The sequence below is a fragment of the Anarrhichthys ocellatus genome, unplaced genomic scaffold (assembly GCF_004355925.1).
Source record: "Anarrhichthys ocellatus isolate YVR2014 unplaced genomic scaffold, GSC_Weel_1.0 scaffold20, whole genome shotgun sequence".
Taxonomy (NCBI): Eukaryota; Metazoa; Chordata; class Actinopteri; order Perciformes; family Anarhichadidae; genus Anarrhichthys; species Anarrhichthys ocellatus.
Genome location: NW_022280050.1, coordinates 4,139,338 through 4,156,461, shown reverse-complemented (window position 1 = coordinate 4,156,461; position 17,124 = coordinate 4,139,338). Strand labels below are relative to the sequence as shown.

General features: G+C 41.0%; 1 protein-coding gene across 1 annotated transcript; it reads left to right on the top strand.

Annotated features, from left to right (window-relative positions):
• Positions 1 to 6: 6 nt before the first annotated feature.
• On the top strand, positions 7 to 15,411 carry LOC116389652 (neuroligin-4, X-linked-like). Its single transcript, XM_031858527.1, has 8 exons — positions 7 to 640; positions 1,612 to 1,764; positions 4,731 to 4,916; positions 5,476 to 5,926; positions 6,481 to 6,694; positions 7,347 to 7,471; positions 10,751 to 11,360; positions 12,317 to 15,411. Exons 1-8 carry the CDS (start codon positions 157 to 159, stop codon positions 12,722 to 12,724), a joined length of 2,631 nt encoding a protein of 876 aa, XP_031714387.1. The 5' UTR covers positions 7 to 156; the 3' UTR covers positions 12,725 to 15,411.
• The last annotated feature ends 1,713 nt before the right edge of the window (positions 15,412 to 17,124 follow it).

Below are 17,124 nucleotides of genomic sequence, written 5' to 3'. Positions count from 1 at the left end.
GTGTTGTGTGTGCTACGGGCCAAGCTGAGCAGCAGCTGTGTGTGAGTGTTGGATATCTCTAAAGGGTCAACACAGCTGTAAACGCCCTCCCGAAGGCCCTTCCCCCTCCCCTCCCCTCCCATCCTTTATCTCCCAACTTCCCCTAAACACACGATCATGTCCAAGTTGAGGACCAGGAGAACTCCGTCTCCCACGTCACCTCTCCCGTCCTTCTACTCCCCATTTGGGATTCTATCCCTCCTCCTCTCCCTCTGTCTCTCCCTTTCCCTCTATCCGCCCTCCTCATCGGCGGAGCAGACTGTGCCTGTCATCTCCACGGTGCAGGGCCGTATCCGTGGCATTCTGACCCCGTTGCCCTCCGACCTCCTGGGGCCCGTCATCCAGTACCTGGGAGTACCATACGCAAGGCCTCCAACGGGAGACCGGCGCTTCCAGCCGCCCGAGCCTCCTTTGCCCTGGCCAGGAATACGGAATGTGACGCAGTTTGCTCCAGTGTGCCCACAGTCACTGGATGAGAGGAGCATGCTGGGAGATATGATGCCGTCCTGGCTCACGGCTAACCTGGATATAGCTGCCACGTACCTCACTCACCAGAGTGAAGATTGTCTCTACCTCAATATCTACGTGCCCACTGAGGAAGGTGAGTGAACCCAAAGGTGTGCACAGACTCTCTGCAGGGTTAGAATTATAATGACTTGTTTTAGTTCATTCACATGTGAGGTCAGGACAGAGTGGCAACAAAGTGGCACTGCATAACCTAAGAATGACCGCAAGATGATTTTGAGGGTGACATGTATTTAAATATGGAAGTGTCCTGTAAGGTCACAGACAAATGCTTGTTGAATAAATAAATAGAAATCTATTTTTTAAACCTGGAGCCCATTCCCCTCCACCCCTCTTGTGGACGCCTGTGGTTGAACCAACATTTAATATGCAGACACCTGCGTCAGTCGCCAAGGGGTTCTCGCCTTTACTTGTGGAGGAAAGTGGGAAGGACACAGACTCACTCATGCATACATATTGGTTCATAGACATGCATGTGACCCCGCACACACACACGATGGCAAGCATGAGCACCCTCAAAGCCTCAATTTATATCCACCCACTGAGAAATGAAGGAAGGGAGATATGAAGCATAGGGAAGCAAGAGAGCCACAGACTTCCTGTTTTTGTATGTATAAACCCACCGAGTGATTAAAGGCTGAGATACATACAAATGGACAGGTGGACAGTCAAACAAACACACACACACTCACACACATGCACACACACACACACACACACACACACACACACGATAAGGACATTTGTTCAAACAACAGACAGAATGGAGGCAGAAGGAAGGTGGGTGGATCTTACACTCACGCACAAAACGTGATTCTGTATAGCACTGGCATCAGGTGCTTCAGTGATGTCACCTTGAACATTGGTTTGAACACAATGTCAGCCCAAATGTTGCTGCAAATATCTATCTATCTATCTATCTATCTATCTATCTATCTATCTATCTATCTATCCCTCCATCTATCTATCTATATCTATAATCCTCTGTCTCTCTCTCTCTCTCTCTCTCTCTCTCTCTCCCTCTCTCTCTCTTTCTCTCTCCCCCAGACATCCATGAGGAGGGGGGTCAGCGGCCGGTGATGGTCTACGTCCACGGGGGCTCGTACACAGAAGGCACTGGCAACATGATGGATGGCAGCGTGCTGGCAAGCTACGGCAACGTCATTGTCATAACGCTCAACTATCGCCTAGGAGTACTAGGTAAAAGGATATCTCTTCTATATCTAATAACTCTTCTATATTTTTGCAATTTGATGAACACCCCGGTCATTAACGGTAACATGACTGTATATTTGTTTAATATGGCTGTAGCTGCATTTCAAAATAACCCCCCCAGCCAATCCTTTTCTATTGAGTTATTCTGCAATAGAGATAACTATATCTTGACAGAGGCATGCCTTCTGGGCACATGCAACCAGGAGGCAATCTATAGTGAAACAGTCCACCTTTTAAAATGGCTGTATTTGTGCTTCAACACCACGCTCCACCTTTAAGCAAAAACAAAAGCAGTACAATTATTGTCCAGGTGCTCTGGGTATTCTGATAATATCACTGCGATTTAATGCACCCACTCTATGGTAATTTACTTTATTTTTTAGAAATGCAATGTACACTCATCTTTTGCATTTATGTAAATTGGGAATTTTTTCTTTTAAAAAATAGCAAAAGGATAGAAGTACCTGCTAGAAGACGAAGAAGCTAAGAGGAGGTGGTGTGGGTAGAAGAGATGTCCATTACAGTCAATCATTAGATCTCAAACTCCAGTTAGGTACTGATTAATGCTCACATATGATTTTCACATGTTTTTATAGAAAACCACAGTCAGTGTTGCTATTTCAATTCAGTTTTATTTTTTGTTTTGCTATGGGTTGTCAGGTTTTAATTGGGTGACTTATTTATGAGTAAAGTGCTATTAATGCTGTTTATTTTAACAATAATGATTTATCTGCAATTGTTCCTCACTTTGAATTTTACATATTTCTTTACACTTATATTATATTCACCATCTGGATTGTTTAATCCTTCAGCGAGCTATGCAATGTGAAAAACATTAGTGAGTTGTTTTCACCCAGAGTGTTCAGTATGGATGTCCCTAGTGGAAATAAACCCCCTGAAGCCATTTTTCCCACATTGACTCAAATCTGATCCTTTATACCTCCATGACTCTCTGACTCATTGCTCTCTGAACAGTGAAAATCTGATTCCCTGTGGTTTTTCACATTTTAGACAGCTATGCAAAGCACACAGGCTGAACAAATAGAATATCTTAGAATCCTGGTATTTAGGCTTTTTGCAGCTGTAATTCTAAATATGACAAAGCCTGAGCACGGTCACAGGGAGGGTGACATTGAAGGCATCATTTACTTTAGTAAAGAGTCGTTTGTGTGAGCACAACATAACTTCATATTGACTAAGTCAGATACACACGCTGCACATCACACCATTGGCTGGGTTAAATCATGTCCTCACTCTCATTAGGAGTTGCCCCTCTTTAATGAATCATTTGAAGAGATTCATTAAAATGTCCCAGGAGGTTAATAAAATGTGTGTATGCAGTATGTTTGAATTTAGCCTATTCAACAATATTACAAATTATATAATCTATATCCCATTATCCCTTTAATCTACTTGACTGTGTTGATTTATGTTACAGACAGTGACACGATACATGTAAGTGAATAAGGCTTTTGATAAATTCTATGTAGATTTATCAATTAAAATGTACTTCCTATAAGAGAGCAACAGTAAAGGAAAAATTCTTACAGCATTTGGCTGCGCTTTCCCTTAATTATTTAGTGCACTTACTTAGCTTACTACCTTTTTTATGCAGTTTTTATGGCACATTTAGATCATGTGAACACACACATCAAGTTAATACTGTATGAGAGATATTTCTCTCTCAGTGGGAAGGAGCATTCTGGGTTGTACTTTAATTAGTTGGAGCATGTTTATGAAAATGGAGTGGAGTAGATTTGTTCACATTATAAAAGGTTAAAACAATCAACAAAAAGTTATTGATTTGAGTTTATGATGTCCATTCTTTCTTTTCTGTATTTTAAAAGCTTTCAAGGCTTTTATTAGATATTGATTTTATGTGATAAATCTGCATCTGCTTTGTGGGTGAAACAACTATTTAATTCCGACCTTGGGGATAAAACAGTCGCTACAGCTGCAATCCTCATATCGAGCTAAACAAAGCCAATCCAACATGCTTCTTTTTTGTCTTCATCTCCATCCTCCAATACGATCATCACCATCACCATCATTCATCGTCACCACTAGCAGTGTCTTCCTCTTCTTCTTCCTCATCATTGTCATCATAAGTTGGATGCATGAGGTGAGCCCATATATTCAAAGGGAATCTTATTGTACACTGCTGGAATTGGGGCATGTTTTCAAATGAAATGATTGAAATTGATGAAACTGAAAAATATGAAAGTACATTTAATATATATACGAAGGCATTCTGAAACAGTTTTTACAACCACATTTTTATAATTTACTTATAATGTCCGTTTTGCATGAAATTAATTTCTGATAAATTTCACACGTGATGAAATGTATAATTTTAACGGCGTCGCCTTTCTTGCTCATTATACTCTTGCAGTCTGTGTTCAATACCAGCTTGAGGTTCAGAGAATTAAGCTTCTGCAGCAATGAGATATACCGTAGTGGAGTGAGCCATTAGGATCCTCTTTGTTTACACACCGTCAGCACCGTCAGCAGTAAAGGGAATAAGGGATAGCTGCGTTGTAACCGTATGTGTGCGCTTAGGTTTGTGTTGAGTTGTGTGTAAATTGATTTTGCCTTACATGATTACGATTGTACCTTGTTGATTTAATCCAGTTTGCAAGGGACTGTAGGGGAGGCCCATCATTTTCATTAACATCTCTTCTATGATGATAAAAAGTATTAAAAAAAAGCATTTTTAATCATGCATTAATTAATCAGTGGAGATGCCATGATGTAGGAATCACCTCCCTGTGTGTTTGTACATTGTAAGATGACTTTCCAAAAAGCCAGGACAAACCTCTTTTGATCGACAAATTATTTATACAGTTTTCTCAATTCTCAGTGCGTTTTTTAAATTTCACAAGTCGTTGAACTTAAGTACTATGTGTTCTACTGTGTGTAATAACAATATCTCCCTCTCTGTCTGCCTGTAGGATTTCTTAGTACAGGTGACCAGGCGGCAAAAGGAAACTACGGCTTGCTGGATCAGATCCAGGCTCTGCGCTGGGTGAAGGAGAATATCGCAGCCTTCGGAGGAGACCCAAGCAGGGTCACTGTGTTTGGATCGGGGGCCGGGGCCTCGTGCGTCAGCCTGCTCACCTTGTCTCACTACTCTGAGGGTAAGGAAGAACCATGGACAAAAACTCTGCTCACCTTGTGTGTTTTTATCAGTTTAACTTACACGGCACTGTTCTGAAAAGGACTATAGGCCGATAGACTGTTGGGCACCTATGATAGTTGGCAGCCAGGTGGGTGCTGTGAAAGCTGTGACACTCATGGTTATGAAACCTTTCATGGTCTCCAGTGGACCGATACAGCTTTCATTTACTGGTAGAAATGCCTGAATAAGCCTTTGAATTCTCTGAATAATACAGCCTGCCTGTGACTCATATAGCTAAGAGCTGTATTATTTTAAACTGTTAACCCTTACCTACTTAAACCAGATGCTCTAACCATAACCCGTCATCCTTTTGAATAATGCATATCTGTGAGTTCACTGTTTTCTTGCTGTGGGAATAGTTCTGCATCTGTTTATGTATGCAAATGTAGCGTGCAATCATATGGATGCATTCATGCATGCGTGCGTGGGTGCATAAATGTAAACATGTGTGTGCCTCAGTGTATAGGGTTCTTACACCCATATTTGTATTTATGTGTGTGTGTTCATGTGTACCTCAGACCTGTTCCACAGAGCCATCATCCAGAGCGGCAGCGCTTTAGCCAGTTGGGCTGTCAACTACCAGCCAAGCAAGTACGCCCGGCAGCTCGGTGAGAGGGTGGGCTGCGGCATCGACGACAGCACCCAACTGGTTGCCTGCCTTCAGGGCCGGAGTTACCGCGAACTTGTGGAGCAGAGCATAACGCCGGCCAAATATCACACGGCGTTTGCCCCGGTGATTGATGGTGATGTTATACCGGATGACCCCCAGATTCTGATGGAGCAGGGAGAGTTTCTGAACTACGATGTGATGCTGGGGGTTAATCAGGGCGAGGGCGTGAAGTTTGTGGAGGGCATTGTGGACTCAGAGGACGGTGTCACGGCTGAGGACTTTGACTTTGCAGTGTCAGACTTTGTGGATAGTTTATATGGATACCCAGAAGGCCGAGATACGCTGAGAGAGAGCATAAGGTGAGTGCCTCTGTAAATGTCTGAATGTATTTAAGGAATAGTTTGAAGAAAGAAAAAGAAAATAATGAAAAAGTTTGACATTTTGCCCAGAGTTAGATGAAAAAAATGATACCACTCTCATGTCTGTTTGTTAAATATGAAGCTATAGTCAAGAGATGGTTGGCTGACAAGACAGACAACAGCTAGCCTGGCTCTGTCCAAAGGTAACTAAATCTACCTGCCAGTATCTCTACAGTTTACTGATTAAAATGTTATATCTCGTGACTTTGATCGGTACACAGACCACGGTGTAAAATTGACAATTTGTGGTATTACATGGGGTTATGTTGCTGGGCTATTTCTTGACCGGGAGTAGTGACATCCTTGAATCTTGGTGTCAATTTTCTCATCTAACTCTTGGCAAGAAAGCCAATAAGTATATTTATCAAACTATTCCTTCACATGGATGTTTAAAATAATTGATTTACAAATATACGTATTCCCTTATTCACTTTAATAACAATAGATGTGTTAATAGATTCGTTGATAGCTAACTTCAAATGTGTACACTAAAGGTTCATGTACACGGACTGGGCAGACCGTGACAATGCAGAAACCCGGCGGAAGACTCTGGTAGCGCTATTCACAGACCACCAGTGGGTAGCGCCAGCGATCGCCACAGCTGACCTCCACGCTCAGTATGGATCCCCCACCTACTTCTACTCCTTTTACCACCACTGCCAGAGTGACGCCACGCCACCCTGGGCTGACTCCGCCCATGGTGATGAGGTAAATTGATGTCAAAGTGTTGTTTTGCTTTACAGAAATTACATTAGTGGTAGTGGTAGTGTGGGGAAAGTAGTGGCACAGAACATGATATGAGTCATCAAGGAGAGGAGTAAAGATAAGATTTTGGTTTGGGTACTTCAGACCGAGACAAAAATGAAGGTGACTAATGTCCCAAAGATTTTAAAAATACGAATGTGATGAATCAGGAGCTCTCGGTCTAGATTAACCGTGAAGTGCTGCTTCATATTGATTTGTTCAAAGTGCTTAATAAGTGGAATCAAGCAATCCTCTACAGCACAAAATACTTGAAATGTTCATGAAATGTATTTTGCTGCAGGTCTGATTTAAAAGCTTATATTTACCACTGTGATGATGAGTCTTTTCCTCTGTACCTAGTAACAAAGTATTTGTACAGGTGTACACTTGCTTGTGTTATACACAGCGCAGTAAATGTGCATGCATTTGTTGTTGGTGTTTGTGGGGGTAGATTTCACTCCAGATGATTGGGGATGATTTATCACACTGAATATGGATTTAGTGACTTCAGGTTCACTGCAGTTACACATGAAGCAGTATTTGTATTTACAATTAATGTAATCTGTTGGCTCCTATTGTACACTATCCTAAAATGTGTGTCTGCATGTCTGCATAGGTGCCCTACGTGTTCGGCGTGCCCATGGTGGGACCCACTGATCTGTTCAACTGTAACTTCTCCAAGAACGACGTGATGCTGAGTGCCGTTGTCATGACTTACTGGACCAACTTTGCCAAGACTGGGTGAGCTATTAAAATGTTCACTGATGTGAGACATTGGTTTCGGTTAGCAAATCCCGCTGAGTAGAGTTTTTCCCCTTTTGCCTGACTATACTGCATAAAGACAATCAAGAGAACAAGAACAAACAAAGCACAGATTCAGCATGACTCAGTTCTCTTTATTTCTGCCTTCTTAGACACAGAAAAACCGTTTCTAATTTCTGCTATCGATACCTTATCCCCTCCCACATGTAGAAAATGTCTCATGATAACTGATGAAAGCCAGGCCAATTAATTACATTTTAAAACATGAAAGAAAATGCACAGTTGTCAGTAAGACATTATCCTCCATCTTGGACGCGCTGCAGAGACAAGGTTTTGGCAACGCAGACTGTTGTTGCTGTAACTGTGGACAGCTCACTCTCGATTTTACAGGAACAAATCTCCTCCAGGCTCGAAAAAAGACAGCCAAGACTCAAGTCTGTGGTGTCATCAAGATAAACAGCATAGTGCCTCTCTCATACGTTTTCTTTATGTGTAATTTGTTGGACTGATTGGTAGTTAACATGAACGTGGGCATGGAGTGTAGTTATCTGGCTGGGTTCACACAAAGAGAGGTCAATCAAAACCGCACAACATCGAGGAGACGATAGCATTAAGTAAATGTATTTCTCACAAATGACGCATTGAGTAAATGCAATGGTGCCAATTTGTAGGAATTTGTGCAGGAAACAGATCAGCCTGTATCCATTTCTCTATCATTTTTTCCCTATCAAGATAAGTAACATTTTAATGGCATAGAAACAAAAGTTTTTAAGAAATACTGGGTTTCATTTGAAATGGAAGTTTGAACTGAGTGAAGCTGAGATTTAATGACGCATGAGAGGAAAACACCTGAATTTCAGAGCAACAAAAATAATGAGCTGACAGACAAAGTATATGTTACTACGTCTTTTCTTTCAACTGGTCTCTGACGTCTGACGAGAAGACTTTAGATACAATCATGAAAGCAGCACTGCAGACAAATTTTGGCAGAGGGTGCACACAGGTTCTCTGTCATGTCAAAACCTCCATGTTGCTTGTCTTCCTTGGGCCTTGGCTGAGAAAGTAAAAGAAGCCCTGCTATAGAAAAAGACCTTGAGGAACGCCACGGTCATGTCATAAAAGAAGAATGACAGATTGGCCACTGTTTGATTAATCTTCTCTTCTCTTCTGTTCTATTCTCTTTTCAACTTGAATTCAATTAAATTCAATTCATTTTAATTAAATTCAATACATTACAATTCAATTAAATTCAAGTCAATTCAAGGGCTTTATGGGCTTTTTAAAAACAATTTTACAAAAGCATCATACAAGAACAACTACAGCAACTACACATTGATCATATATGAATACAATACACATAGATACAATACAATATATATATCATCAAAACGGTCCGAATATGTGTGCGTGTGGGGATGTGTGTTAATAAGTCACTATATGTCAAAAAACCTTTTCACATTTAGTGATGTTTTAATTTTGTGTCCCTCAGTTTGTGACATGCAGTCACATGCTTCTGTCATAATACAATCTGTTGTTTTTCACTCATTTCTTAAAGTATTCCACTCTGATATTATTACATTAGTCACATTTTTAGAGGAAGAGGATCTCAGTCTCTACTTCACCTCCTCTCCTCTTCTCTCCTCTCCTCTTCTTTTCTTTTCTCTTCCCTCTTTCAGCACACTCATTCAGTCATGATCAAAACTGGTGCAATGATACAAAGAGCTTATTCAATACATTAAATCAAAATTAAAATTATCTGCCAGTGGCTGAAAAAGCTTCTAGATATCCAATTTATTAAATTGAAAGTGAAATGATCTGCCAGTAGCGAAGAATACTACAGTTGTAGAAAGGATCCACATTAAAACTTTAAGAACCCCGACAGTCCACTCTGATAAGAGCACCTTTTATCTCTCCACTCTGACATGATATACAAGATAAAAGTAATTGTTGAGGATGGACCCTCTTTCTGCAGTGCTTGAAGTGAGTAATTACCAGTAATTAATCCAATCGAGGCTCACTCCACTGAGACTTCTTCAGATTTACAGAGACATCTGCGGTCCAGACCTTGATCTAAATCACCATAGCGCCTTGCTATCTCACAACATACAAAGTTAGGACTGCGCTTGTACATATTTTGACTCTGACATTTAAATAAAAGTCTTTAATGCAGGTGCATTAAGGCAATCATATTGCATCAAGTTAGCTGTCTCTTGCCCGAAGCCTGTGTTGTGATTGCAGAGCAAAATCACTGTGGAGGGTTGTTAAAATTTCAGTGCGCACTTCAATTATCAATGGGGAACTTTCTCTGGAGAAAGATTTCACCCGGTTGAGAGCACCTCAGATGCTGATGGAACTCTGCAACAGCTCAATTTAAGGGAGAGGATATGATGCTCCCTGATGTATATTTTGTAAGTCGCTGTGTATAAATCTTCCGCTCGCGTGTGTGTTGCTGGGTCTTTACCCTAGCTGCCTTTTTGTACCGTTCATAAGGTGACGATTGACAAGTGAGCATATAGCGTGTAACTGGCAAGTCTGTGAAGATGTGCCGCCCTTTCATTGACGTCTTTTCTCGCTGCTGACACAAATAAGTCGTAAATTGTCAAATAAATTCCTGTCCGTATGTGTCACAGAGGTGATTTTTCAGTATATATTCACGATGCAACACACACATCCACCTTAAATCAGATATCTGACAGTCTTTAGAGCGGCAACTATCCACACACAGCTGCAGCAGTTTCATCCGTGCATTATATAACTGAATTGTTTTGTAACGGACATATTAAGTGAACAAAAATCAATGATCTGCAACTGAATCACCTCTGAGCTATATGTTTACCGGAAAATGAAACTTGTTTTGCTTTTTGCAAATATTTCTTGCCACAATTTTGTCTTTTGTTGCTTTGATATTGATTTAGAAAGATGTGTGCCAGCTCTGATGAAATTATTGGACAGCATTAGAGAAAGTCATATCTCTAGAGGAGGGTAGGCAGCTGGGAAAAAGTCTTCAGCAGCTCCGTTAGCAGTCTCGGGCATCTGCAAAACTTAAAAGCATTTATGGTATTTATGGTAGAACACACAATCATTGCACTACAATCCTGTATTTTTAAAATATGACCCTTGATTGTAAATATGTGGGTAGAAACTCTGTATTATCTCTCTCTCTCTCTCTCTCTCTGTATCTCTCTCTCTATATATATAAGCAACAGTACATAACCACCAACCGATCCAGAATAACTCATTGTGTTTTACTCTTTCTAGTGACCCAAACCAGCCGGTTCCTCAAGATACTAAGTTCATCCACACTAAACCTAACCGTTTCGAAGAAGTGGCCTGGTCTAAATACACCCCTAAAGAGCAGCTGTATCTCCATATTGGCCTGAAGCCACGTGTCAGAGACCACTACCGTGCCACCAAAATCTCCTTCTGGCTCCAGCTGGTCCCTCACTTGCATCATGTCAATGAGCTTCTCCAGTCGGTGTCCTCCTTCACGCACAGTCCCTCTCCACAGGATGACACTCCTTATTCTTACACTAAGCGTCTGGCCAAAGGCTGGCCGCCTAGTAGCACACGTCATCCAGGTTCACAAGGAGGTACTCCACAGCCGCCAGAGTCTGCATTAGGCCAAGGTGGAGCGGAAGACGGGGTCCGCGTCCCTCCTGAGGACTACTCAACTGAGCTCTCAGTGACGATCGCGGTGGGAGCTTCACTGTTGTTTCTTAACATCCTCGCGTTCGCAGCACTGTTGTACAAGAAAGACAAGAGGCGTCTGGAGCATCGTCGGCCACGTCCACTTCCTCCCCCAAGACGAGACATCACGCCTGCAGATGTCGCTGCCCACCTGCAAGGGGAGGGACTGATGTCATTACAGGTGAGTCGTGTGTTTTTGTATTCATTGTGCTTGTGTGTGCATTTTCTTTTTACCGTCACTGAAGCAAATGTGTGGAGTTTCTGTGTGCTTCTGTAGCTACATTTAATTTGTAGTCAAAATAATCAATTCTTATTGTTAATAATTGCACACATTAATATAATATATATTTTAAGTATGTAGCCAGTTGAGGTTGTCACTGAATAAACTACTTTGTTGTCAGTGGAGAAGCTGCCAGTAGAGTAGAACACAGTCATCTGCAGACATTATCAGTGCAAGGATGTGTGTGTTTGTGTGTGTACGTGTCAGTTTGTTTTGATGCATGTGCGTGTGAGAGCCGTGTCCAACTGCCTCAATTGCTTCCAATTCATCTACTGACTATTTGGCCTCTTCTGAGCTCAGTTAATGGCTTTGAAATCTCCCATAGTGAGTGCTAGATGTCAGAGCTTTTATAAAGCAGACAAATACTGTTAATTGTCAATTGAACCACAGTAATGTAGCTTGACATTGCAGCCGCTTTTATAATTGTATTGGATTATTGGAAATATCTTTGTGTGGTGTTTTGAGCTTTTTGGGCACCACCAGTAGACCTGACGTGACGAGGAATAATCAGATCTTTTTGTATCAGCATAGCTTATTGTTATGCAATATATGCTTGCTAAATGAAAATGATTGAAAATAAGTCAGGAGTGGTTTAAATGATGATGACAGATAGCAGTGATACAGTTTGATTTGATTGACTGAGGATTGAACATCTTTGCGATTTGAACTGTTGAACGGTTAGATGACATGTGATCTTGGGCTTTGGGAAATGATGATGACGTTTTATGTTCTAAAAATAAATAATTGTTTAAATAATTGAAGAAATTAATTGGTAGATTAATAGATAAATAGAAAATACTTCGGTTTCTTTCCCTTTGCTTTATCTCCTGACATTTCTCCACCGTTCAACCTTTTAGGTGAAGCAGCTGGAGTGTGATGCTGCATCAGCAGATGAGAGGAACAACACTCATCACCATCACACTCTGGATACGCTGGACGCCCTGGACGGCATGGACACCCAGGACATCTACAGCACACTGGACACCGTACGCCTCACCTGCCCGCCCGATTACACCCTGACCTTGCGCCGCTCACCTGACGACGTCCCCCTCATGACCTCTCTGACCCCAGGATCACTGCCTGTGACTCCTGGGTCCCACCCTGTTACCCCGGCGACGCCGATGACCCCCATGACGCCTGGATCAGTGGTGGGGATGAGGATGGGGCATCCGCACCAGGGATACACACACCATAGCCCATATAGTAATACACACTTGCCACACACGCACATCTCCACGCATACACACTCCACCACACGTGTATAACTGCAGCAAGATACTTGCACACATAAGGACATAATTACAACACATACACTCATACCAACACACGCACAAACACAGACACGCAAACACACACACACACACACTCACTCACACACATACGCAAAACAAAAGACTTAAATACCTCTACTAATTACCCTGCAGGATTGTTTCAGATGGAGTCACAGAAAGACATTTTCAGTAACAGGATGAAAAGACAGACAGCTGTGTGTTGCATGTCGGGAACTAAAGACAAACTGGATCCCGGGAGATGCAGTTCTATGCATCACTTGCTCATAACCTTGAACGAAATGAGCCAAGGCATCCATCAAATGTCTCAAAACCTGCTTTGGATATTATATCTTCTGCTTTTTCTACACCAGAGGAGGAAGAGGAGGAGCGCTGTGGCAAAAAGGGTCAGTTATGGATCAGTTTACATCTCCTACTGTACCTGTGCTGCACGCTGAGGCAGTGCTGAGACTGATCAGAGCACATGCAGATGCAGATGCAGATGTAGATGCAGAACTCAGCTAAGAAGTACCACACACACAGACTGCTGATGTCAACTTGAACAACCTGTGAAATGTGAATGTAGCATTTTTTTTTCCATTAAAAGATCAAAGGCCCTATCTGCCGAGGATCAAACTAAGCTGAGGAGAAAATAACAAATTTCAGAAAGAGATGGATGTAAAGAAAGACAGAGAGGAAAAGGGGATTGGAAAAAAAAAAACATTAGCTGAAGGAAAAGTTCGTCAGAAGGTGGGAAAGAGATTAAGATTTTATTGAGAGGGATTTAACAGCTGTGAGAGTGAGAAAGATGAAGTGAGATAGAGTGATATGGAAAACACAGAGATGGGAAGTGTGCCAAGAGACAGAAATTAGCTTCACAGATGAGAGGGCCTCTAAAGTGTTGTCAGATTTACTGAAGAATCACTCTAACCAGCTATGTGTTAAACTCTTGTAAATAGAATGGAAAGGTACAGATGATATATTATGATTTATAGCATTTACCTGCTGTTGCATTAAAACATGACTTATTTAACCACATAAATGCTTTCATTTCAGATATTACTATATTATTGTATAGGTGTCCTGAAGCAAGGCTGGTTGTCTTTCTATCTCACCCACTGTAGTATGTACACAGTACCTTTATTTAAAGGCTATATTTGCTATGCACAGTCATTTCAATAAGTCTTAACTGTGTAAACATCTTGATACTTGTTTAGTAGTTGAAGTATAGGCCATTTTCACACCATCTACTGTTGTTTGACCATCTGATGATAAGCTAGTACTGTGTAGATAATGCAATATTGGTTTGATGATTGAGCACCAGCCAAAAACCATGACCCATTAATCCCTTCCCTTTCTCCTTTCCCCCTCACTCCTAAAAGTTCTCTTAGAGGCCTTACCCTTAATTCCTAATAAACCCAACCTTAATTAATGTCTCTGCAGACAGACAGGTGGTGATGATTCAGGAGGTTCAACGTCACAGCGTGTCATCAAAAAGTTGAGAATGCTTTTTATTTTTCGTGTTACATTTTACCAGGGCCCCCAGTAATTATAGAAGAGCCCCTGCTTGAACTACCTAATGCTGACTGAAACCTTGTTTAACTAAGAATTGTTAAAGCTTAAAATTTCTCCACAGTGTCACCCTATAATCTGTATAAAGAAACGTGAGTCTGTCACCTTCATTTGAAAGCCTGGAGTTTGGTTTACTATCTGCCACCATGTTGTCAATTATTCGGAGCCAAATTTGATTAATTAGCAGCAGCCTGGGTGGAGCTGAGGAGGGATGATCAGCGTGCCTTTGCTTGATAGTTTGACTTGACATTGAAGGCAAACACAACTCCAAACTTACCGTCCCCCCCCCCCCCTTTAATATCCTCTTATTAATGGAGCTATATTTTTTTCAAATTGCCACGTACATATGCTTTAGAAGAAGTGAAATGAATTAATAAAAAGCCACCACCAACATGTGACAATAATGATTGATTTGATTTCAGAAAGAAGCTGGAGGTTTTCCTGCTGACTTCACAGCGAGTGCTTGAGGGCGGTGGTGGTTACTGCTTTGTGTCATCATAATGAGATTTGCATTATTCAGAAAATCTATTTCAACCAATTCATATTGACAATTCATGCGCCAGAGATGTGGTACTGTCATGGCTGCCATTAAGAAAAGACAAATGGTCAAACTCTGTCTATGTGAAGATAAAAACCTTATAAGTCAACTAAACAAGAAACCCGAAGTCCCAAACCTTGATCCTAACCGGTAACTTAACCAAAGGCCATAACCCTGATATTGTAACTTCCCTGTTTTATCCTTTCCCCCCGCTCTTTCCTTCCCCTAACCCCATCCACCCCCATCCTGCCCCCCCTCCCAGCCTCATCTGTGTGACGTCATGCCGCTTTGTCGCAGTGTGGCCTATTTAACCTCCTCTCATCCTAAGTAACTTCTTCATGAGAGATTTTAGTTAATTGTCAACAGAATACATCAACAATGAAAGCCGAACAATTTGTGGATGACAAGCAAAGAACTTTTACAAAATGATATAAAAATAACATTTAATGTATGTTTGATTGACTGAATATTTTTTTCATATGGGTTTATTGACTCAGCGGATGGCTGGATTGTGTCAAGCATAAAACATTTTTGCTGCATTTTTGAAAAATAAAAATATCAGTATTTTACAATTTATGAGCATTTTAAATGTCTTGTATGTCTTAATTCAGAATATTGTTCTTAGGATTGTATAGGAGATGTGGGGGGCTTAGCTAATTGCATCCTCTATTTTTAGTATTTAAAGTGATTCCTTAACACAGAATTTGGCAAGTAATGCACAGTACACATATGAAATTACCAGTGATATTGTTGTTCTTTTGTTTAAAATTAGTATTTGGGTTTTGGTTATCAAAAATTTTCATTTTCAAAAAAGTGGTAGAATTTACACTGATCCTCAAAAGGTTTTTAGAGAATAATTTGCTTTCTTGTGATCTATACGCTGAATCTGAAGCTATAGCAGGACGGTGTGCCTGGATTAACAATTAAGAGTGAAAGAAGAGGGAAAGTAGATAGTCAGGTTCTGTCTAAAGGTAACAAAATAATCCACCTACCAGCACAATTAAAGCTCACCAATGAATTATTATTAATTAAATATTGTTTTTGCACAAACAACAACAAAAATAGTGGTTTTGTGTGTAGTTATGTGCTGAAATATTTCTCGGCTGGGATTAGTGACTTTCTGCAGTCTCCAATCATGGTGATAACAAGACCCCAGGAAATCACTGCTCTCAGCCATGAAATAGTTGTAGTCCATATTCCTTGTAAAACCAACATTTGTACACTTTGGTTTTGTGTATTTTGATAAAACATTGTAATTTTACTAGTGAACCTTCACTTTTTTTGTTCTTTCCCACTGCTTTCAGTCTTTATGCTAAGCTCATCGGCATGCAGGCTGTAGCTTCATATTTAGCGTACAGACATGAGTGGTATAAATTTCCTCATCTAACTCTCAGCAAGAAAGTGAATAAGCTTCTTCCCCAAAATGTCAATCTATTCCTTAAGATTTAAAAGCAATGTCAAAATAATTCTATATGGATTATCTTTACCTTTGCTATATAGAGCATATGTTGTGCAATTACTTAAGTCCTTACTGCAGCAAAATAGGGAGATTTTTCTGTAAATCATTGGGACCAGAAGCCCCTGCCAGCTGGCCAAGGAGACCCTGTGAGATGTGAAATGAATGGCTGACTTCCAGACCAGATTGATGTCTCCTACAGTGTGTCCCCGCTCTAATCCCATTAACTAGATATAACTGCAGTTAATTAGATTAATGGCCGGCAACACTTTAGAAAGCATGAGTTCAAGTCGCGACCAGGTGTTTTTTTGTTTGATGTCAGCGTGTGCAGAAAGAGACCTCAGAAGCCAGAGTAAGTTGCTCAGAACTGAAAAATCTGTCTAACATTGACATTTCAATTTGACATTTCCAGAACCACGGCCTACCTGGTGGACTACTTTTTACTAAATCAAAAGTCACTTCGGCAAAAAAACACATTTTCCGACAGTTTAATTGAACATATTTGTACCTTGGCTTTCTTTTGAATGGTGGCAACATGATTGAGGTTATTTCAGCAGGATGTGTTTAACTCTAGAGGTGGTGAAGTCCATCTGCTAAGTGCAGCCCAGTAATGATGTGTGTACAAAGGTGTGTGGGGATTGGAACATTTTTACAGATCCTGACTAATATTTAAAAACTGAATGAGAAGCATATGGAGACTATTTCAAGATATTTGGTAGCATTTGATAACTGCTAAATCTCAAACATTTACTGTTTGAGTGTTTAGTTATCTTGTCCACATCACGTGATATGCTGTAATGTGATATGGGGGGGGGGGGGGGGGGGGGGGGG